This window comes from Macaca thibetana, chromosome 20, assembly GCF_024542745.1.
Source record: "Macaca thibetana thibetana isolate TM-01 chromosome 20, ASM2454274v1, whole genome shotgun sequence".
Taxonomy (NCBI): domain Eukaryota; kingdom Metazoa; phylum Chordata; class Mammalia; order Primates; family Cercopithecidae; genus Macaca; species Macaca thibetana.
Genome location: NC_065597.1, coordinates 64,345,725 through 64,368,212, shown reverse-complemented (window position 1 = coordinate 64,368,212; position 22,488 = coordinate 64,345,725). Strand labels below are relative to the sequence as shown.

Here is a 22,488-nt window from a genome sequence, read left to right as displayed (position 1 = left end):
ACCCTTTGTTCCTGCCACCTGCTGACTCACGACCTGCAACACTGTGACCACAGTGTGGGGCTGCACGCTGTGTAGCTCACCAAGGGTGGCACAAATAAACACAGGCATGCACACATGTGCATGTATGCACACACACATGTACACGTGCACATATACACACATGAGCACACATACATGCATGCACTCTGCCTTGGCATGTTGGGGACCTGCTCACTTTCTCTGCCTTCCAGGGCACACATGTGTCAAACATGACACTGGGAGGATTCTATCAGGCCACCTGGCAAGCCATGCCTCCAGGCTCAGGTCTGTACTCTGTCTCCACACCTGGCAGGTCATGGGTCGGACTCTGATCTGTGCTCCGGGGGTTCCTCGCACAGAAACTGAGTCTTGTGGCTGCACAGGCCATGAGTTACAGCCCCTTCCAGGTGTCTCTGGAGGACCCTGGGACTCATGGCTGCCGTCGTTGGCGATATCCCGGCACTCACCTCCCCTGGCACCAGAACTGCCCAGGGATGCCACCCCTTCCATGCCCTGGCCCCTTCTCCCTGCCCGGATGCACTCAGGATGAGCCCCAGCTCCTCTCTGTGAGCTGAGACCCTGCATGACCTGGGTCCCCCAGCCCTCCTGCCTTACCTCATCCTTTCTCCCCATTCCAGCTATGCTAGCCTCGCTGCTGCTGCTCCACATGCAAAACTCATTTCCACGCGGGACCTTCTGCCTAAAGTGCCTCTGCTCAGATCTACCCCTCAGTCAGCTCCTTCTCATCCCTCAGACCTCAGTTCAGAAGTCACCTCCTCCAAGAGGCCTTCCCAGACCACCCCACCTAAAGGAGGCCCACACCCCACAAAGACCCTGCTTGCTCTCACAGCCTTTTCCATTCGTGGAAATGGTCAGTTTGATGTTATTTTGCTTATGTGCATCTTGTTGCTCAATGCCTGTCTCCCAGAGGGGTGGCACCTAGGCCATCTTGCTTCCTGATGGACCCCTGGTGCCTAGAATCACACCTGGGATATGCAGGTGCTCACTCATGGCTTTTTTGACACTGAGTGTCACTCTGTTGCCCAGGCTGGAGCGCAGTGGCTCAGTCTTGGCTCTCTGCAACCTCTGCCTCCCGGGTTCAAGCAATTCTCCTGCCTCAGCCTCCAAAGTAGCGGGGATTACAGGCGCCCGGCACCATGCCCGGCTAATTTTTGTATTTTTAGTAAAGACGGGGTTTCACCATGTTGGTCAGGCTGGTCTCAAACTCCTGACCTCAAGTCATCCACCCACCTCGGCCTCCCAAAGTGCCAGGATTACAGGCATGAGCCACCACGCCTGGCCATGAATGATTTCTTGAGTGACTGGGCCACCACTGCCTGCAGCCCCTCACACACTCACCCTGCATGCTGAGGTTCCTGGTGGGCTTGGGGAAAGGGCCAGAGAGGCTCCCGGCGAGGGCCACCTCCTGGCCATCCCACAGCACCACCTGGCGCAGGACACGAGTCCCATGAGCTCGCTCATATATGGTCTGCAGGACCAGCTCCCCGGGAAGGGCGCTGAGCTGGAAGAGAATGATGGCGTCATGAGGGAACCTGACCTACGCTTCTGCCTGGAATGGGAAAGGAGAGAAGCTTGCAGACGAGGAAAACGGGAGTATTTGTGGATCATTTACAGTTTCTTGCATATGCCAGGGGATCAAAAACCCAAATGCTTCCTAAGGATGAGCAGATAACATAACGGAGGGGAGTGGGTGAGGCGGGTATGGCCAACAGGAGACAGCACAGAACAGCCACCTCTCAACTCCATGACCAAGCTGTGTGGCTCTGGGCAAGTTTTCCAACCTCTCTGAGCCTCAGTTTCCCAGAAAATGGAGGCAAGAAAGTGTCAACCTCTGCAAGATAATACAAGTGGCGCACCCAGCCCAGGACTAGACAGTGGAGAGGAGCTTGTAGGAGGCACGCAGCTGGTATTGGGGTTTCTCTATCATGTAGCGAGCAGGTATTATGTTCCCAACCCAGTGATGAGTGCTGGGTACAAAGCTAGCCAAGACCTGGTCCCGGCCCTCAAGGGGCTCCCAGGGAGATAGTCACAGGACAGGAAATGATGGGACAAGTTGACAAGGATGGTCACAAGAGACATTCAAAGCAAAAAGGAACACAGAGAAGCAAGCTTGGGGAGGAGGCAGGGAAGAGCATTCCAGGCAGATGGAAGAGTCTGTGCGAAGGCTCAGAGACGGATGCCATCCCTGCTGGTGGGTGCCACCGAGGGTGACTTGAGGGTACTGCAGGGGGACTGCTGGGGTGGTGTAGGAAGTTTGCTCTTAAATGTCTCCAAAACCCATCACTACTGCCCCTAGCTTGGACCACACATTATTATTGCGGTGCCCATTATGGGGCTTCCTCACTGCTCACTTCTGCCACCTGTAGGTCCCTCCCCACACAGCAGCCACAGGGATCTGAAATCATCATTTAGGGATCATGGCCTCAAAGGCTTCTAGTAGCAGACAGAATGCACTACAAACACCTCCCTGGGGCCTGACATACCCTGTGTGATCAGACCACCTCCTACCATTCCCCACCCACCCAGCTCCAGCCCAGTGGCTCCTTGGCCATTCCTAAAACATGCAAACCCATCCCTGCCCCAGGCCCTTTGCATGTCTTGTTCCCTCTGCCTGGAATACTCTTTTTAAAAAATGTGTTTTAGATTCAGGAGATCAGTGTGCATGTTTGTTACATAGGTATATTGTGTAATGGTGGAGACTGGGCTTCTAGCGTACCCGTCGTAGCCGTCACCCAAATATTGAACATCATACCCAGCAGGTAATTTTTCAGCCCTTGGCTCCCTCTTACCCTCCTCCCTTTTGGAGGCCTTAGTGTTTATTGTTTCCATCTTCATGTCCATGTGTATTCAGTGTTTAGCTCCCACTTATAAGTGAGAACATGGGATATTGGGTTTTCTGTTTCTGAGCTAGTTCACTTCGGATAATTGCATCCCTGCTGCTTCAAAGTACAGAATTTCATTCTTTTTTCACGGCTGTGTAGTATTCCATGGTGTATATATACCACAGTCTCTTTACCTGCCTCGAATGCCCGTCCCTCAGAGATTTCTTTTTTTTTCTTTTCTTCTTTTTGAGATGGAGTTTCACTCCTGTTGCCCAGCCCGGAGTGCTATGGTGCAATCTCGGCTCACTGCAACCTCCACATCCTGGGTTCAAGCAATTCTCCTGCCTCAGCCTCCAAAGTAGCTGGGATTATAGGCATGTGCCACCATACCTGGCTAATTTTGTATTTTTAGTAGAGACGGGGTTTCACCATGTTGGCCATGCTGGTCTCGAATTCCTGACCTCAGGTCATCCACCCGCCTCGGCCTCCCAAAGTGATGGGATTACAGGTGTGAGGCACCGTGCCTGGCCTTCCACCAGATTTTCAAATGACTGGTGCTTATCATCCACTGCTAGCTCATGTGTCATCTCTTCAGTGAAGCCTTTCTTGGCCACCTAATCTAAATAAGCTCCCTGGTCACTCTCAGTCACTTCACTATGTTTTCTCCATGTGATACTACTATTTGGCATATTTCGTTTGTGTGATTTCAGGGAGTCAATCTCCCCCGCTAGAGTGGACACTTGATGAGAGGAAGGATTGATTGTTCTGTTTTAGGTCACACCCCAGCTTCTGAAATAGTGCCTGGCACCTAGTAGATGCTCAATAAATCATGCAAAAGCAAGGATGGATGGATATAGAGACCAGCTGATAATCCATTCCAGCAAATTTTGTCCATTTCACAGCCTTGCCTGTCCTTCCTCCCAGGAACCAGGACACTAGGACAATTTCTCTTTTCTCAAAGGGCTGTCCCAGAAGCCCCCCATCCCCCAGCGTGCTCCAGCCCCGGGCTGACCTTCACACACCTGCAGGAAGGTCTGTTCCAGTTTGATGAAGTTGGTAAGACTGGCCTTAGCAGCTATCTGCTGGGTGCTGATGTGAAAATGATGCTCCTCCACACCCAAGGCGAACATGCTCTGAACTTCACCCTTGGAGTAGCGTAGCTGGGTCAGGAAAAAAAAAAAAAACACGATAGAGCTCCTTATCAGGGCTCTGATGGAACATTCCAGCAGATGCTGGCTCTAGGCTGAGAGCTCTGCCTCCCAAAGTCCCAGGCCCAAGAGACCCACAGCTCCCTGGGCTGGATGAACTTTGATGATGTCAGGGTTTGAAGCCTCAGGTTAGGCCATCAAGTGTGTCCATGGCAACTATATCCTTATGCCCTCCCCACTATAACACTGACTTGAAAATATCTACCAGCCTGGCACCAGCAGGCAAGAATTCTAGTTGTAGTACTGTTGCAGACAGCAGGGGGCAGTCTAGCAGAAATAACTATACTTGGGCATGTGTCAGCATCAAACACAACAGAACTCCAAGTGTGGATCTACCACTGAGAGGTGAGTGATCTCCAGCTAGTTTCTTAACCACTCGAGCCTTCTAATCCAAAAACACGGATAAGGACACCTATTTTATTATGGGATGTTGTGAAAATTGTATGAAATGCTAACTTCCAGGTTGGCTGAAAAGCACTAGTGGGGGGGAACTTACTAAAAATATAGATTCTGGGCTCCCACTTAAAACCTACAAAAATGGAGTCTCTGCGAAGATGTTCAAGAGGTGTTTTTTTTTTTTTTTTTTTTTTTTTTTTTTTTTAGAAGGTGTTTTGCTCTGTTACCCAGGCTGGAGTGCAGTGGCACAATCTCGGCTCACTGCAACCTCTGCCTCCCAGGTTCAAGTGATTCTTCTGCCTCAGCCTCCTGAGTAGCTAAGACTACAGGTGTGCACCACCACGCCCAGCTAATTTTTGTATTTTTAGTAGAGACGAGATTTCACCATGTTGGCCAGGCTGGTCTCAAACTCCTGACCTCAGGTGACCCACCCACCTCAACCTCCCAAAGTGCTAGGATTACAGATGTGACCCACTGCACCCATCCAAGAGCTGGTATTTTTAACGATCTCACGAAATGCATCATGACATTAGGGATACCCCGTGTCAAAAATGTTCAACTTGAATCTTCAACAAACAATCTGACAAATCCACATTAGGAGGATGTTTTGCAAAATAACTTCCTGGACACTTCAAAATTGCCAATGTAGGACTTTTTTTTACGACAGGGACAGGGTCTGCTCTGTCATCCAGGCTAGAGTGTACAGTAGTGTGAACACGGCACACTGCAGCCTCAACCTCCTGGGCTCAAGCAATTCTCCCATACCTCAGCCTCCCGGGTAGCTGAGATACAGGTACACACCACCATGCCTGGCTACTTCTTTAATTTTTTGTAGAGACGGGGTCTCCCTAGGTTGCAGGTTGTTTTGAACTCCTGAACTCTACTAATTCTCCTGCCTCGGCCTCCCAAAGTGTTGGGATTACAAGTGTGAGCCACTGCATCAGGTTGGGTTTTTTTTTTAAGGTGGTTAATGACAATAAAATGTTTAGGGGGAATTATATCTGCAACTTACTTTGAAATGTATCCAAAAATAAGATGGATGGATGAAGAGCTATGTGATTATGTGAAATAAAATGTGAACAGGAAAATCTAGGTATGTGGGTATTCACCACAAAATTACTTCAATTCTTTAGCATCTAAAAAATTATATAATAAAACATTGGAGGGCCGGATGCAGTGACTCATGCCTGTAATCCCAGCACTTTGCGAGGCCGAGGTGGGCGGATCATTTGAGGTCAGGAGTTCGAGACCAGCCTGGCCAACATGGTAAAACCCCATCTCTATTAAAAATACAAAAATTATTCAGGCATGGTAGTGCAGCCTGTAATCTCAGCTACTCAGGAGGCTGAGGCAAGAGAATTGCTTAAACCCAGGGGGCAGAGGTTGCAGTGAGCTGAGATCATGCCACTGCACTCCAGCCTGGGTGACAGAGCAAAACTTCTTCTCAAAAAAAGTAAAAAAATAAAAATAAAAATAAAAAAATAAAACATTGGGTAAGGAAAGGTAGGGTGTAGAAGGAGAATGTTCTAGATCAGGAGTTGCTGTTTGGGTCAAATTTGGCCCACAACCTGATTTTATAAATAAAGTTTTATTGTAACAGCCACGTCTATTCACCTACATATCCTCTATAGCTGCTTTTCTGTTACAGTGACAATTGTGAGTAGTTGTAACAGGGACCGAAAGGCCTGCAACCCCCACACATTTTACTTCACAATACAAGTTTGTAGACCTCTGTTCTAGATTAAGAAAATTTAAAAAACATGGCAACTACGCATGCTGTGTGATCTTGGCCTGCATCCCGGATTTAAAACAAAACAAAACAGTTTTTTGAAAGAACATTAGTGGGAAAGCTGGGAAATTGTATATGGGCTGTACATTAAATGAAGGTATTACTTCAACGTTCAGTTTCCTGAATGTTGTAATTATTGTGTTAAATCAAAAAATATCCTTGTTACAGGAAATAGTTGAAGTATTTCAGAATAAAAAGGTGATGCCTTCAGAAACATCTCTATATTAATTCTTAACGACACAGAAAAAATATGTATCTGACGATACAAATTTATGTAACATAGATAAGAAATATGGAAAGATATTAACAACTGGTCAATGTTCACTGTCCTACAGTAACTTTTATATAGGTTGAAATGACTCAAAATAAAACTTGGGAAAAAATTAAGAACCTCCCAGAATGGAGCCGGGTGTGGTGGTACCACCTGTAGTCCCAGCTGCTCCAGAGGCTGAAGCAGGAGGATCACTTGCACCCAGGAGCCTGAGGCTGCAGTGAGCTATGATCATGTCACCACACTCCAGCCTGGGTAACAGAGCAAGACCCTGTCTCAGAAAGAAGTTTTAAAAATAAAAAATAAGGCTGGGCGTGGTGGCTCATGCCTGTAATTCCAACATTTGGGAGGCTGAGATGGGTGGATCGTTTGAGGTCAGGAGTTTGCGACCAGCCTGGATATCACAGTGAAAACCCGTCTCTACCAAAAATATAAAAATTAGCCAGGCGTGGTGGTGCACGCCTGTAATTCCAGCTACTCAGGAGGCTGGGGCAGGAGAATCACTTGAACCAGGGAGGTGGAGGTTGCAGTGAGCCGAAATTGTGCCACTGCACTCCAGCTTGGGTGACAGAGACTTTGTCGAGAGAAAGAGAGAGAGAGAAAAGCAAGAAATAAAAGAAAGAAAAGCAAGAAAAGAAAGGAAGGAAAGAGAGAAAAAGAGAGAGAGAGAGAGAGAGAGAGAGAGAGAGAGAAAGTTCCCTGAATGATTATGCAGTTGTAGTGAAGTTTGAGGAACTCCAAAATCCTGTGTAAATGCAGCAGGGGACCCAGCACGCAGCACGTGCTCTGTAAACAAAGGCGGCCTGGGCCAGGGCGGGGAGAGCCTACCAAAACAGGGTGGCTGGTAGCAAAATGAAGTGACCAGTTGGCAGATGTGACCATTCATGCATGCACTCACCTATTCATGCCCTATTTTTTACTGAACACCTACTGTGTGCTGGGCCCTGTGCCAGGCACTAGGCATGCCCTCCAGGAGCTCCACATTTGGGCACAGACGACAGCTCAGGGGGACAGAGGAACCTGGCCTAAGTCTACTGGGCCCTCCTGTCCACTCCTATGACCCCCCCTGCAGTCCTGCATGCAGGGCAGAGATGGGGGTGATACTGGCGCAGCTCCAAAGGGTTGTATCATCTGCTCCCGCCTCTACAAGTGTGCCAGGCTGGGTAAGGCAATGCTAGGCGCCAGGCACTGGGTAAGGAGGCCTTCCCCATCTCCCGAAGGGCTCTGGGGGCCACGGGGGCTGGCCCAGGAATGTAAACCTGCGTGTGTTTGGGAAAGCTGGAGCCAGGGGTTTCCGAGGGTTGCCCACCGGAGCCTGCTGCAGGCTGGTGAACAGATGTGCATGCGTTAACACTCCCCAGAGGGGCCTGGCTCCCTCCCACCTTGGGCTGGGCATCTGGAACCAGTTAGGAGCCAGGCAGCTGGGGCATAGTTACCTTAGCTGAGGCTGAGGCTGAGCTGGGGCAGCGACCCAGGAGGGAGGGGAGGCGATGCTGGCCTGAGAACAGCAGCTCTTTGCTAGAAGGAAAAAAGAGAAGGCCTGAAGCTGGCGAGATGGCGCCTTGTCCAGCGCCCCTAGGGCCAGGTCGAGACCAAGTCGACTTCCCCAAGAGAGGGTCAGAGAGCCAGGATCACATCAGTGGCCTCATGCAGGGCTATTCACACACCCCAAGGTCCAAGGGCCATACGGTGCCCTGGTTAGGGCTGGACTCTGGAGCCAAGTTACCTGGATTTGACTCCCGGCTTGGCCTCTGCCTAGCTCTGGCACCAGGGGCAAGCTTCTTGGTTGCCCCTCTCTGAGCCTCAGTTTCCCCATTAGTATCAAGGGTTAAGCATGGCTCTGGGCTTCAAGTCTTCCATGAGCCCAGCAGTGAGCTTTCTTGGGTCGGTCCCTTGGGAGCTCCAGTAGGGTGTGGACAACAGGACTTTAACCCCCTGGCTCCCTCCCAGGGATCCTCCTCACGTAGCACCCCTCCCCTCACTCCTCCAGGCCAGGGTGGTTATGGTCTGCACGTTTTTCTTTCTTTCTTTTTTTCTTCACTAGAGACATGGTCTTTCTCTGTCAGCCAGGCCGGAGTGCAGTGGTGCCATCTCTGCTCACTGCAGCCTTGATCTCCCAGACTCAAGTGATCCTCCCGCCTCAGCATCCTGAGCAGTTGGGACTACAAGCATGCGTCACCATGCCAGGCTAATTTTTAAGATTTTTTTGTAGGCTGGATGCGGTGGCTCACACCTGTAATCCCAGCACTTTGGGAAGCCGAGGTGGGCAGATCACGAGGTCAGATCGAAACCATCCTGGCTAACACGGTGAAATCCCATCTCTACTAAAAATACAAAAAATTAGCCAGGCATGGTGGCAGGCACCTGTAGTCCCAGCTACTGGGGAGGCTGAGGCAGAAGAATGGCGTGAACCCAGGAGGCGGAGCTTGCAGTGAGCCGAAATCACGCCACTGCACTCCAGCCTGGGTGACAGAGCAAGACTCCGTTTCCAAAAAAAAAAAAAAAAAAAAAAAGATTTTTTTGTAGCAATGGGGATCTCACTATATTGTCCAGGCTGGCCTCAAGCTCCTGGGCTTAAGCAATCCTCCCACCTCGACCTCCCGAAGCACTGGGATTACAGGTGTGAGCCACTGTGCCAGGCCTGTCTCCCATGGTGCTAACTCCAGGGTGCTGTACCCTCCTGTCAGGTTCCTCTCCACCTCCACGTCTCAGCCTTGGCACGGTTGGCATCTTGGCTCATGGACTTCACAGTTGTGGGTGTGTCCTGAGCACTGTAAGACGCTTAGCAGCATCTGTGGCCTCTATACACTGACCCTCATAGTGTCGTCCTCCCCAATGTAGCAACCAGAAATTCCCCAGGCTTTGCTGAAAGTCCCTGGGGGGAAACTCGCCCCTAGGTGAGAACCACTGATCTACCCCTTCAACAAGTGGCTTACTCACCCCCTCCCTCACCGCTGAGACCCAAGCGCTAGAGCCTGGCTGGTGGCCCCTGACTTAGTGCACACATAGGAGCACCAAGCACCTCACCAGGCCCCCAGCCCTAAGGGCACTAATAGTTACTAATAAGTGTTTGGGGCCTGGGATGCACTTCGTTTCTGAGGCCAAGAATTCATCAGTGCCCTGCCTGGAGAGGCTGAGCGATTTTTACAGCTGTGTGACCTTGGAAAAGTCGCTTGGCCTCTCTGAGCCTTCCTACCCCATATTTATGCAGTGGGGCTGAGCAGAGGATTGAGAGGGGCTGTGTCCAGCGATGGTGTACAGTAGATGCCCAGCCAATGGTTCCTCCTCCGACTCCTCTCCTCATGGGGGCCCCCATCACCTGATTGCCTGGTTCTGGCCACGGACGTCAAGGACCAAGGTGGCCTGAGAATCACAGGTCAGCTGCAGCGAGGAGCTCATCTCTCCTGCCTCCCAGAGTCCTCGGAACACGAGCTGAGGAGGGAGCAGGCTGTGAGATGTGCGGGTGTAGACAGCCTGAGGAGCCTCACAGGCCTGGTGGGGACCCCAGCCAAGCTCTATAGCCCAGCATGTCCCTGTTCCCATCCCCAGCATGGCCTGGGACCCACAGAAGCCCCGCAGGCTTGGCTCATCCAACACTCTCATAGATGCTGAGGATGCAGGGCCAGGGTCGGCCCCGATTGCAGCTGAGGTTGGCAGTACCCACCGAGGGACCCCAAAGGACAGCTGCAGCCCAGACATTGGCAGAGCATGTGCTCCCTGGAGGACTCCGTGTCACCTGACCTCGAGGCCACGAAAGGGTTTAGATGAAGTCAGGGGCACGGGGTATCCAGTCCACTCAGCTGTGGGGTACCGGGCAGAGATCCTTTGCAGGAGGGGTGACAGCCTGGCCCCCTGACCCGCCGGGAGCTGCCCCTCCTCCCACAGCAGAGTGGAGTGGGGCAGGGGTTGCTGGGTAACCTGAAACAGGCTGGGAAAGAAGCATTAATGCCTGGCTCTGGAATACGCTCTGTGTTGGAGAAGGAGGCCCAGCTAGGCAGGACGAGCTCATACCAAGTGATAGTGGTCAGGGCATGGCCCCATGTGGGTTCCTCTTCACCGAGACAGGACACCAAGAGGAAGAGCCAGGGTGCCAAGTCTGAGTCCCTATTTTGCTGCTTACTTGCTAGGTGACCTTGGGCAAGTCGCCCACACTCTCACATGTGACCCAGAGATGATGATGATAATCGTCATTGTCACACCATCAGCATCATCTTCCCCTTCATCACAGCAGGTACTTCTTAAGCATCTACACAGACATTAATGGGATTAACTCACTGGATCCTCACAACCTCCACATTATAGGTAATATCATCGTCCCCATTTTGCAGATGAGGAGATCAGGGCACAGACAGGTGAAGGAGTTTGCCCAAGGCCACACAGCCAGCAAGCAGCAGGGCTGGGATCTGAACACCGGAGAGGGCCTTCGCAAGGACGGTACCATCCTGCCTCTCTCTGGGGCATTAGGAGGATGAGACTAACGAACGCCCATCAACCCTTTAAAGGGGGCTGGGCACGGGGCAGGCGCTTGACAAGCAGGAGCTTTGATTCTGACCCAAGCCTGCAGGGCAGAAGGATGCAGGCCAGGAGCCAGGAGAGGCCCCGGGCACCCACCCACACCAGCCCTGTGATTGGGAACGCAGAGACTGCTCAGCAGACCTGATTATAGTGATTATGAAGGAAGCCTTTGTAAACTGTAAAGTACTGGGGAAACCCAAGGCCTGGCCCTCCCCACCCACCCTGCACACAGCGGGTCCTCTGCACACCAGGAATTGGACAGAGGGGACAGAATTTGGAGGGAGGTCCTGCCCCACCCACTCCTTACCTGGTTGCTGAAGGGCAGGCCCAGCCTCTGGAGAGCAGGCACTGCATGGCTGGCATTGGCCACCAGCTGCAGTGGGCCATACAGTGGCCAAGCCACCAGGGCTGCCAGGTCCATGCTGACTCCACTGTCCCCGCCATGGAAGGCTACCATGGCCTGGGTCTGGGTCTCTAGAGGCAGAGAATGTCATGGGTTACTGAAGACAGGTTCACCTCCCTTCCCCGTCCAGGAACACACCAGACTGCAGGAGAGGCCATGCCCTGTGGCCCTCAAACACAACACCAGCAGGAAAGGGCAAGGCTGCCACAGCGTGGGGGCTGGGTGGGGTCAACCATTTTGAGCCTCCTTGACATCACCTATCATAATGTGTCCCTGAGGATCTAGGTCTGGGTGGCTCCTTCTCTCATTGAAGTTGAAGGTGCTTAAATGACACCTCCTCCAAGAAGCCTCCCCTGACTGCCCATCTGAAGTCCCTCCCAATCCTTTGCTGCCAGGCATCCTCCATCCCATCTCCCTGGAGTGTGGTTCCCAGCACAACCTGAAATGACCTCACTCACTTACTTATTGGGTCCCTGCTCCCCATACTCTCACCCCACCAGAAGCTCAGTCCCTGGGGGCGGGGTTTCTCTTAGGACAGCTCCTGACACACAGCGGGGGTGCAGCGAGTGCTTTCTGAATGACTGCGGGATGAAAGGCTTCTCTGCAGGGATTCCTGAGGATTATCCAGTAGCCTGCAGAGGAATCAGCCTGAGGTCTGCTCTCCACAAATGGCCACTGCGGCCACTGACTTCCATCTGCATCCACCCGGCCCTGGCTGCAGGGTCCCGTCCCTCCCATCACCCCCTGCAGAACGGGAGATTCTGACTCACAGGTAGGAATTTCTTCTTTAACTTAAATTCCCTTTGCTACACAGAGAAATCCATCAGGTCCGGGAGTCCCAGAGCAAACAGATGGCGCCTACTCTACGTCAGACGCCAGGTTCCCATGGGGTGCAGCTCACCACTTGGGCTCAGGCCCAAATGACACTCAGCCAGGCTCCAGCACCTCCCATCTGGCCAGCAGGGTGGACGAGCTCCACAGCTCTGAGCCTCACCTTCCTTATCTATGAGGTGGGCACAGCCCGCCCGCCTCAGGGGACAGTGTCCAGAGTGAATGGGGTAACACACGGGAGAGGACCACGTATGGGACATGTAGAAGGCCTCAGGAAAGGCTTCCTTCCTTCCTCGTTCAACATTCAACCACATGTACCACTATGTGCAGGGCATGAGGAGAGGGGACACAATCCCCACGCCCGGGAGCATCGGGCTGTCAGAGACACCAGGAATGTTAACGACAGGCAGAAAGCGTCCCAAGAGGTGGCGACAGCAGACTGTGGACAACAGTGGGAGAAAGGAGAGGTCACTCCTGGCTAGGGGCGGCCATACCAGGCATCCTGGGTCGGAAACTAGAGTGGCGTGGAGGTAGTCACCCAGAATGACCTCCCCTCACTTGGCTATCATGTCCCTAACGAACCGTGACGTCATCTCAGACTGGGGACAACTTCCCCATGTGATCCTGTCCTCTGTTCACCCCTCAGGAGGCTGAGGGCCAAAAATAAAGTGTTTTTTGTTTGTTTGTTTGTTTGACACGAAGTTTCACTCTGTGGCTCAGGCTGGAGTGCAGTGGCGTGATCTCAGCTCACTGCAACCTCCGCCTCCCAGGTTCAAGTGATTCTTGTGCCTCAGCCTCCTGAGTAGCTGGGACTACAGGCATGCACCACCATGCCCAGCTAATTTTTTCTTTTCTTCTTCTTCTTTTTTTTTTTTTTTTTTGTAGAGACAGGGTTTCACCTTGTTGGCCAGGCTAGTCTCGAAATCCTGACCTCAAATGATCCACCAACCTTGGCCTCCCAAAGTGCTAGGATTATAGGTGTGAGCCATCACACCTGGACCCCAAAATAAAAAAGTTTGAGGCCAACATAAGATGCCCCAGGGGACTGGGGAGTCCCAGGGGTCCTGAATGGTTAAGAGTCACGTCTCCATAATCTATATGGGGGTCAGAGGGTGTCTCTGGGTTCAATCTTCCCTCTGTCATTATCAGCTGTGTGACCTGGGCCAGGTGACTCAACCTCTCTGAGCCTCCATTCCTCATCTGCAGAATGGGAATGACATTCCTAACCCTACCTCATAGGCTCGTTCACGCACCCATTTAATACCTACTATGTACCCTGCAACAAAGCAGACAAAAGTCATCCCTGCCCTCGCAGAGCACACATTCTGGTGATTCTAGCATAGAAAGAATGAGAAACAAAGGCATTTGTATGCTACACATATGTCAAATGACAGAGCTGGGGAGAGGGATGGGAGGAGATGGGAGGGGATGGGAGGAGATGGGAGGGGATGGGAGGAGATGGGAGGGGATGGGAGGGGATGGGAGGAGATGGGAGGGGATGGGAGGAGATGGGAGGTAGAAAAGAGAGGCCTCCCTGAGATGCCACTGGAAAAATACCTAAGGGAGGTGAGGAAGCCAGGCAGGCGTGTGCGAGAGAGGTATTCGAAGCAGCAGGACCAGCCTGTGCCAAGGTCCTGGGGCCACAGCAAGCCTGGCGTGTTGAAGAACAGCGAGCAGTGGAATAAGTAGGGCTGGGGCTTGGGAGATGAAGACAGAGAGGGGAAGGGTGTGGATTGTGATGGCTCACAGGCCCCTCTAAGAGCTTTGACTTTCCCCCTGTGTGATTGGGACGGCTGTACTGTATTGAGCTGTCGTGTGTACACAGCTTGCCTGGCATGTATGCAGTAAGTGCTCAGCCAATGCTGGCTCCCCTTGTTGCTTTTATCTTCCCACCATAATGGGTTGAACCGTGTCCCCAAAAAAGAGATATTGAAGTCCCACCCACCCCCCTCACCCTCTGTCCTGTGATTATGACTTTATTTTAAAACAAGGTCTTTACAGATGTAATTAAGTAAAAATAAGGTCATATCTAAATCGGACGGGCCCTCCATCCACTGTGGATTGTTTTTGCTTTTATTTTGAGACAGGGTCTCATTCTGTCACCCAGGCTGGAGTGCAGTGTTGCAATCATAGCTCACTGCACCCTCAACCTTCTGGCTCAAGCGATCCCCTGCCTCAGCCTCCCGAGTAGCTGGGACCACACACCGGTGCCACCACACCTAGCTAAGATTTCTATGTTTTAAGCCAACCGGTGTGTGGAAAACTAATCCACCTGTCTCGGGAATTAGGTCATTGATGGGCAAGGCTGTCCTGGTTGTCCTAGAGCCCAGAGCCACACTGGGCTTGATGGGGGTGCCACCTGGGTCCAGGCCTGAGGCTGCTGGGCTGGCCCAGGCATCGAGGAAGTTAGCTCCCCAGTCCCAGGGCTGTGCGCTGGGTGCCTCACCGTGTATCTGCAGCGCAGCGCTCAGGCAGGCCTCGCCTGGGAACCCTGCCCACAACAAGGCCTCACTGTTGTGCCAGCTCCGGCCGGAGAGCTCCAGGTGCCCATCACGGTAACAGCAGCTCATGGAGTAGTTGAGGAACGTGGGCCCCATCACGACGCGTCCAGAATGCTCAAAGCCGGAGCTGCCGTTGTGAATGTCCACAGAGACCTGGAACGACACCGAGGAGATGCTGGACCGCCCTGTGCAGAGAGAGCCAGCCCGGGGCAAGCTGGCACTGGCTCCCACAAACCCTGGGGTTATCAGTGCCATTCACGTCACTGTGGTGGGAGGAACTCAAACCCTCTTGCAGGAGATTTGATGACCAACGTGGTTACTCCAGCTAATTACACATGCACCCAGGAGACCACAGAGAAAACCCGCAGAAACCAATCAGGAAGCGGGGCAGGCAGGGGAGAGTAGGCCTGGGGAGGATGGCTGGAGAAAGGCTTTGGGAAGACCAAGATCTCCTGGCTGGTGCGAAACAGGTTGCAAACCACAGCCTACATCTGTTCTTGTAAACAAAGTCATTGGAACACAGCCCTGCCTGTTTGTCGGAGGCATTTGAACCAGAGCAACTCCATCTTGAATGGACGCTGTGTAAAATAAGGCTGAGACCTATCCGGCTGCATTACCAGGAGGTTAAGCATTCTAAGTCACAGGACGACATAGGAGGTCAGCACAAGATACAGGTCATAAAGACCTTGCTGATAAAACAGGTTGCAGTAAAGAAGCCGGCTAAATCCCACCAAACCAAGATGGAGATGAGAGTGACCTCTGGTCGTCCTCACTGCTACACTCCCACCAGCGCCATGACAATTTACAGATATCATAGCAATGTCGGGAAGTTACCCTATGTGGTCTAAAAACGGGAGGCATGAATAATCCACCTCTTATTTAGCATATCATCAAGAAATAGCCATAAAAATGGGCAACCAGCAGCCCTGAATTGTTTCTTGCCCAAGATCCAAGAACCCTCCCTTGGGGTCTGGATTGAGACTCCGTTCCGGTAACATGTTCACGTCCTATTCCCGTGACTGCTTTCACAACACAACAGCAGCGGAATGGAGGCGCTGCGGCAGAGACTGCAGGGCCACAGAGCCTAGGACGTTTACCATCTGGCCCTTGATGGAAAAAGTTTCTCAAACTTTGCTGTGAGATGTAATTCCCTCCCATGCCACCCACAATTGTCTCGGTAAAACCTTCAGCGAGACCAGGCGCACTGGTTCACGCCTGTAATCTCAGCACCTTGGGAGGCCAAGGCCGGTGGATAACTTGAGGTTAGGAGTTTCAGACTGTCCTGGCCAACATGGCAAAACCCCATTTCTACTAAAAATACAAAAATTAGCCAGGTGTGGTAGCAGTTGTCTATAATCCCAGTTACTCAGGAGGCTGAGGTGGGAGACTCTCTTGAACCCAGTGGGCGGAGGTTGCAGTGGGTTGAGATCACGTTACTGCACTCCAACCTGGGCGAAAGAGCGAAACTCCATCTCAGAAAACAAAAACCTTCAGTGAAATCTCCACCACCTTTTCCACCACTATCAAAGGAGCTACCCAGGCATGAAGGAGCAGGGATGAATGAGGGAGGTGGAGAGGACACCTTGGGCCCCTGTGACCCAAAGAATGAGCTGCTGCCCAGCCGTGACTGCATCACCTGGGCTGAGAAATGCAGGTTCTCAGGGCCCACTCCAGACCTGCTGAATCAAGCCTGCATTTTAATGCCCTCCCCGGTTATGCCTGTGTACTGGGTGTGCGGGAAGCCCCACTTTAGGCAGAAGGCTGCATCTGCCGTGGGACCCCACAGGAGGTCCAGGTCTGCTGGGCTCTGATCATGCGCCACCCACCCTCTGGCATGACAGCCCAGGACTCAGGGCTGGACTTATCGTAAGTTTCAGGGGCTCTGTACTGCTGGCCAGCTCTGCAAGACTGTCCCCATCTACCCTGGGCCACACCCAGGCCTGCCTGCTAGGCCTCTGCTGGTGTCACCGCTGACCTTGATGGCACCAAGGAGACTCAGTGTGAGAGCAGAGAGGCCAGGGCTGAGCTCTCTGTCACTATCCACGGAGCGCTTCTCTGCATCCCAGCCCCAGTGGGCAGAGCTGGGGAAACTGAGACCTGAGCCCTTATCACCACGTAGCTGGCTCCCTGGACTTTCCCCCCAGGACAGGGCATTCCCAGGGTCCAGCCAACCCTAGACGAGGGGTTGCAAGTTAGTGGCCCTTGAGCTGATAAGTTTTATGTGGTCACTCACTCTGATATTTTTTGTGGTGTTGTTTGTGAGATGGAGTCTTGCTCTGCCACCCAGGCTGGAGTGCAATGGCGCAATCCTGGCTCACTGCAATCTCCGCCTCTTGGGTTCAAACAATTCTCCTGCCTCAGCCTCCCAAGTAGCTGGGACTACAGGCACACACCACCATGCCCAGCTAATGTTTTTGTATTTTTAGTAGAGACAGGGTTTCACCATGTTGGCCAGGCTGGTCTCGAACTCCTGACCTCAAGTGATCCACCTGCCTTGGCCTCCCAAAGTGTTGGGATACACGACATCATGTATAATTCTGTTTGTATGAAATTTCCAGAATAGACGAATGCATAGGGACGGAAGGCAGATTCGTGGTTGCTGGGGACCAGGGAGGAGGGGATAGGAGGGACTACTGATGGATATGGGGTTTCCACTGGGGTGATGAAAAGTTCTAGAACTTGCAAGCACCGATGATTGTAGAATAGTGTGAACGAACATAGCGTCCCCGAGTTGTATACTTTAAAACAATTTTACATTATTACACACATTTTACTACAAGAAATGTGAAAAGATACATATGATGTGGAGGGTCTGAGACGTGGCACACACTCTGTAGTTCCCCACACAGCTCAGTGACACATTTCAGTTCTCCGCCTGGCCCCCAAAGGCTCTCAGTTTGCAACCCCTGCATCCAACTCACGCAGGTTTATCATTGAAACAGCAGGAGCAGGCCAGGTGCAGTGGCCCACGCCTGTCATCCCAGCACTTTGGGAGGTTGAGGCAGGTGGATCACTTGAGGTCAGGAGTTCAAGACGAGCCTGGCCAACATGGTGAAACCTCTCTATTAAAAATACAAAAATTTAGCTGGGCGGGATGGTGGACGCCTGTAATCCCAGCTACCTGGCAGGCTGAGGCAGGAGACACTTGAACCTGGTAGGCAGAGGTTGCAGTAAGCTGAGGTCATGCCACTACACTCAAGGCTGCGCAACTGAGCAAAACTCCATCTCAGGAAAGGAGAGGGGAGGAGGGGGTAGGGGGGGAGAGGTTTAAGACCCTGTCTTAAACCTGGGGATACTACCAGGCACGAAATAGAAATGCCTGAGCCCATGACGCTTAGGTGGCAGTGGTGGGAGGCAGACAGGACAAGGAGAAAGGCATTGTGCTTCCTGCCTGCTCCCTCAGCAGAGAGAGCTTGAAGCCACCTGAGCTGAGCCGCACGCCAGCCCTGAGCTCCACGGTCCACTTGTCTCATGATGCTAGGATATGCCCACCACCAGTCCAGCTGTCCACTAACCCAGCTGCCCATAACAGAGGTGGGCTTGCAACCCTTGGGGCCTGGTTGACATCTACCTGTGTTTGCAGATGGGACCACACAAAGACCCTCAGGTTGAGCTGATGCCCCTAGGAACTGGGAGTCCAGGTGCATGTCACCAGGGATGTGGGGGGTCTTGAAGGAGGGGGACCATGTGAGTATCTCCTGGCAGTGACCTCAGCCCCGGGCCACACCACAGGCAGCCCCTGTGATCAGGCTGTGCCAGCCCCGCTGAGGGGGTCCACTATGGACCACAACCATCCCGCCCAGGACAGAGACCCCCATACCTCGAGAGGCTGCCCAGCCATGTCTCCTCGGCACCATCCTAACAGCTGGGTGGGCGAGGCGTCTCCACTGCAGTTGACCTACAGAGACCAGTGGGTGGGAAGGGGCTGGCTTCTTTCCCGACCCCACAGTGAACTGTCGTGGGTGCCAAGATCCCACTTGAGCCTACCCTATGGGGAAGCCACCGAGGGCAAACAACCCGAAACAGAGGTTTGCACAGAGACTTGAGGGCGAAGCCACAGCCTCATCATCAGATGAAAGTAAGCAGAGCTCCCCCCATGCAGGGCCTCTGCGCCAGGCACGGTGCTCACTGAACCTCAGGGTAACCATGGAAGGAGGTGGCAGATGAGGAAACTGCGTCACCCGAGTCAGGGAAAGAGGAAGCATCTTGCGTGTGGTCACGTAGTCAGCGATGGTGCAGCCTGGCTTCAGCCCAGGAGCCCTGGTCACTCACATTCCCTCTCCCACCATGGACGGTTTAGCCACCCTCAGGGACAGGCACCGAGGTGGTCTGCTGCTTTTCGTTTATGAGAACAATGAAGAAGACAGCTGCGGGTGCGGGGCTTCTCCAGGGTGGGGGCCCCAGGGAGGAACTGAGGGACCAGGGCCTCCATCGTCTTCATTCTACCAGGCAGGGCCTGGTGCAGGCTGAAGCCTGGCCCACATGGGCACCCGACCCACTCACCTCCAGCTGGGAGGGCAGAGTGCCCTGCAGCCCCGAGAGGCCGTGGTGCAGCCCCAGCACCAGCCCCTGGCGGCCGTCCTCTGCCTTCCTCTCCAAGGCTGCGTGGAGCTGCTCACCATCCAACTTTACCATCAGCCCGGCCGCCAGACTGTGTCCCGCACTCTGGGCAGAAGCAAAGCTGTTGGGTGTCCCTGGGACCCAGTGTCCCCTGGGAGGGCCCGGGTGCAGCCCCCCTCCTCACTCACCTGGAAGTGCCCGTGGCCGTCTATGGAGAAGGGGAGGCCCCAGTGCTTGAGGCTGGGCATGGTGTGGGTGTGGTGGAGGCTGGCATGGAGCTGGTGGCCTAGGGACTCGGGGGTCAGGTCCTCCAGGCCAAGGGCAGCGTCTAGCTGACCCCCCGCGTTCCGCAGCGCCAGGCGTGCTGAGCAGTTGGAAGCCATGTGGGTGACAGACAGGAGCACCCCTGCCTCGGAGGGGAGTCCTGGAGGAAGAGGCCAGAGGGCAGGAGTGGGCAGAGCCCCAGAGGCCACTCAGACCAGTCCACCACATTTAGTCACGACGGAAACATGACAGGGGCCTGGCTAGCACACCTGCTCCCTAGAGGATCCCCTGAGCTCCACAGCTCCAGGTCCTACTGCCCCCAATACACCAGGTTAAACCATCTGAAACTGTCCACATCTCACAGAAATGGCGATTTCATCTGGTTCAACTTACAGCACAACTGCCACATGCAGGCGGTGATAAGACCCATGTCCCCTACAAGATTTCTAGCTCCCCAAGGAAAGAGCCCAAATCTCAGAGGGAAACGGGTCTGATCATGTGTCCTCCCCTCGCTGCTGTACCTGGGGGCCCCTCCAGGCCTGGAGGGAACATCTGGGAGCTCGAGCAGGGGCTGCTGGGATTATTTCATACTGTGGTCCCAGGGGGCATCCTTTGGGTCCTGGCTAGGCCAGGTATCCACGCTGCATGAGCTGTCCCAGGGAATGGGGGGTGGGAGGCCTGGAGGGGGCTGGTGGCAGGGGCTGTCACCATCTGATTTGAAGCATGTCAATATGGTAACAACTGGTACCCTGAACCTTAATCACAGCCCAGGGAAGGAGATGCAGGAGTGCTGGGGAAGGCAGCAGGGGAAAGAAATGAAGGTGGAATGTGAATCAAGGTTGGAGGCTCATTTATCCCCTCCCTTGACTCCAGGACTTAGGAGTCTTGGAGGAAGAAGCTGTTCTGCCTGGACCACTCGTCCTACCTGCATCACTCAGCGTGCTGATATTGTGTGTCAGACCAACCACAAGCTGGCCGTGCCCGGGGCCCCAGGAGCAGGCGCCACCCAGAGCCAGGCTGGCCGCATGGGCCCGGATGCTGGCCTGGGCCCTCAGGTTCCTCGTCTGGGCCTGCAGCCGGCCCTTCAGCTGGAGCTCTCCAGGCAAGGCCTGGCTGCCGTTCTGGGCAAGGACACAGGTCACGCTGCGCACGCTGGTGCCGTTCCCTGCCTTCTCATGCTTGTCCCGCAGGAGGAAGCCCAGCACAGCTGAGTCAGCAGTGACCCTGAGGGTGCCTGCAGGGAAATGGCGGAGAAGAACAGAGCAGGGGCGGCTCAGGGAAACGAGCCGTTTTGGAGAGGAGGGAAAATAATTTGGGAGCAGGAAGTCGCTAGATTCACGATGTCACACTTGTAACTCATGTCAGAAATGGTACATTTGTGAAATCCATCAGAGTACACTAGCTCCCTCCCAGGACACTCTGAAAATCAAGTCAGCTAATTCACAAAATAATTCAGAAAATCTGAATAGCTCTCTATTTATATAAGGCTATACATTTATATAGCTCTGTATGTTTTTCAAAAAACGCTCCAGACATCTTTGCTGGTAGAGGCGATCAGACATTTAGGGAACATCGCCACCAATCTCACACAAACTCCTTCAGAAAAGAGAAGAGAATACCCGACTTGGTTTATGAAAGTGGCATAAACCTCATCCCAAACCTGACAAGAGCTTTGTGAAAAAAGGAAACTTACAGCCCAATAGTGCTATGAACACAGACACCAACTTTTTTTTTTTTTTTTTTTTTTTGAGATGGAGTCTCGCTCTGTCGCCCAGGCTGGAGTCCAGTGGTGCGACCTCGGCTCACTGCAACCTCCGCCTCCTGGGTTCCCACCATTCTCCTGCCTCAGCCTTCCAAGTAGCTGGGACTGCAGGTGCCTGCCACCATGCCTGGCTAATTTTTTTGCATTTTAAGTAGAGATGGGGTTTCACCGTGGTAGCCAGGATGGTCTCGATCTCCTGACCTTGTGATCCACCCACCTTGGCCTCCCAAAGTGCTGGGATTACAGGCGTGAGCCACTGTGCCCGGCCAACACCAACTTTCTTAACAAAGTATTAGGAAACCAAGTTCAATTACGTATAGAAGGAAAGAAAAATACATATGAAAAAATGCAGGGAATCCCACTAAAGCAAGGTCAGTTTCACACTGAAGACCAATTTAATTCAGTCTATTAAGAAAATTAAGGTGGAAAACCATATGAATATGTACTAGATTCAGAAAAGGCATTTGATTACATTCAACATCCATTCTTAAGAATAAAATCTGGCCAGGCACGGTGGCTCATGCCTGTAATCCCAGCACTGTGTGAGGCTGAGGCAGCCAGATCACTTGAGGTCAGGAGTTCGAGACCAGCCTGGCCAGCAAGGTGAAACCCTGTCTCTACTAAGAATATAAAAATTAGCCGGGTGTGGTGGCGTATGCCTGTAATCCTAGCTACTCGGGAGGCTAAAGCAGGAGAATTGCTTGAAACTGGGAGGCGGAGGTTGCAGGTTGCAATGAGCAGAGATTGCACCACTGCACTCCAGCCTGGGAGACAGAGCAAGACTCTGCCTCTAAAAAACAAACAAACAAAAAAAAACTCTGCAAAACTAATACCAAATGTTAAAATTATTCGTGGAAATTTTGAATGTTTTCTTTGTAAGACTGAGAACAGGTAAGAATTTTTGCTCTTAGCATTTTTATTCAATATTATACTGTATTTCTTTGCCAAGGCAATAAGAAAAAAAAAATCTAAATGCCATAAAAAATATCAGGCCAGGCTGGGCACAGTGGCTCACGCCTGTAATCCCAGCACTTTGGGAGGTTGAGGTAGGAGGAATTGTCTAAGCTCAGGCATTCCAGACCAGCCTGGGCAACAAAGGGAGATCCTGCCTCTAAAAAAAAAAAAGT

The 22,488-nt window shown here is 52.7% G+C and overlaps 1 protein-coding gene across 1 annotated transcript in view; it reads right to left on the bottom strand.

Annotated features, from left to right (window-relative positions):
- LOC126944566 (uncharacterized) overlaps positions 1-22,488 on the bottom strand; it is a 153,010-nt gene that overhangs the window by 30,816 nt on the left and 99,706 nt on the right. The window contains exons 39-48 of the mRNA XM_050774139.1: positions 20,525-20,833; positions 19,524-19,759; positions 19,279-19,440; positions 18,596-18,673; positions 14,721-14,928; positions 11,348-11,514; positions 9,845-9,957; positions 7,962-8,043; positions 3,884-4,021; positions 1,378-1,540 (exon numbers count right to left, since the gene is read on the bottom strand). Coding sequence (XP_050630096.1) covers positions 1,378-1,540; positions 3,884-4,021; positions 7,962-8,043; positions 9,845-9,957; positions 11,348-11,514; positions 14,721-14,928; positions 18,596-18,673; positions 19,279-19,440; positions 19,524-19,759; positions 20,525-20,833 — 1,656 coding nt within the window. The remainder of the gene's footprint in view (positions 1-1,377; positions 1,541-3,883; positions 4,022-7,961; positions 8,044-9,844; positions 9,958-11,347; positions 11,515-14,720; positions 14,929-18,595; positions 18,674-19,278; positions 19,441-19,523; positions 19,760-20,524; positions 20,834-22,488) is intronic.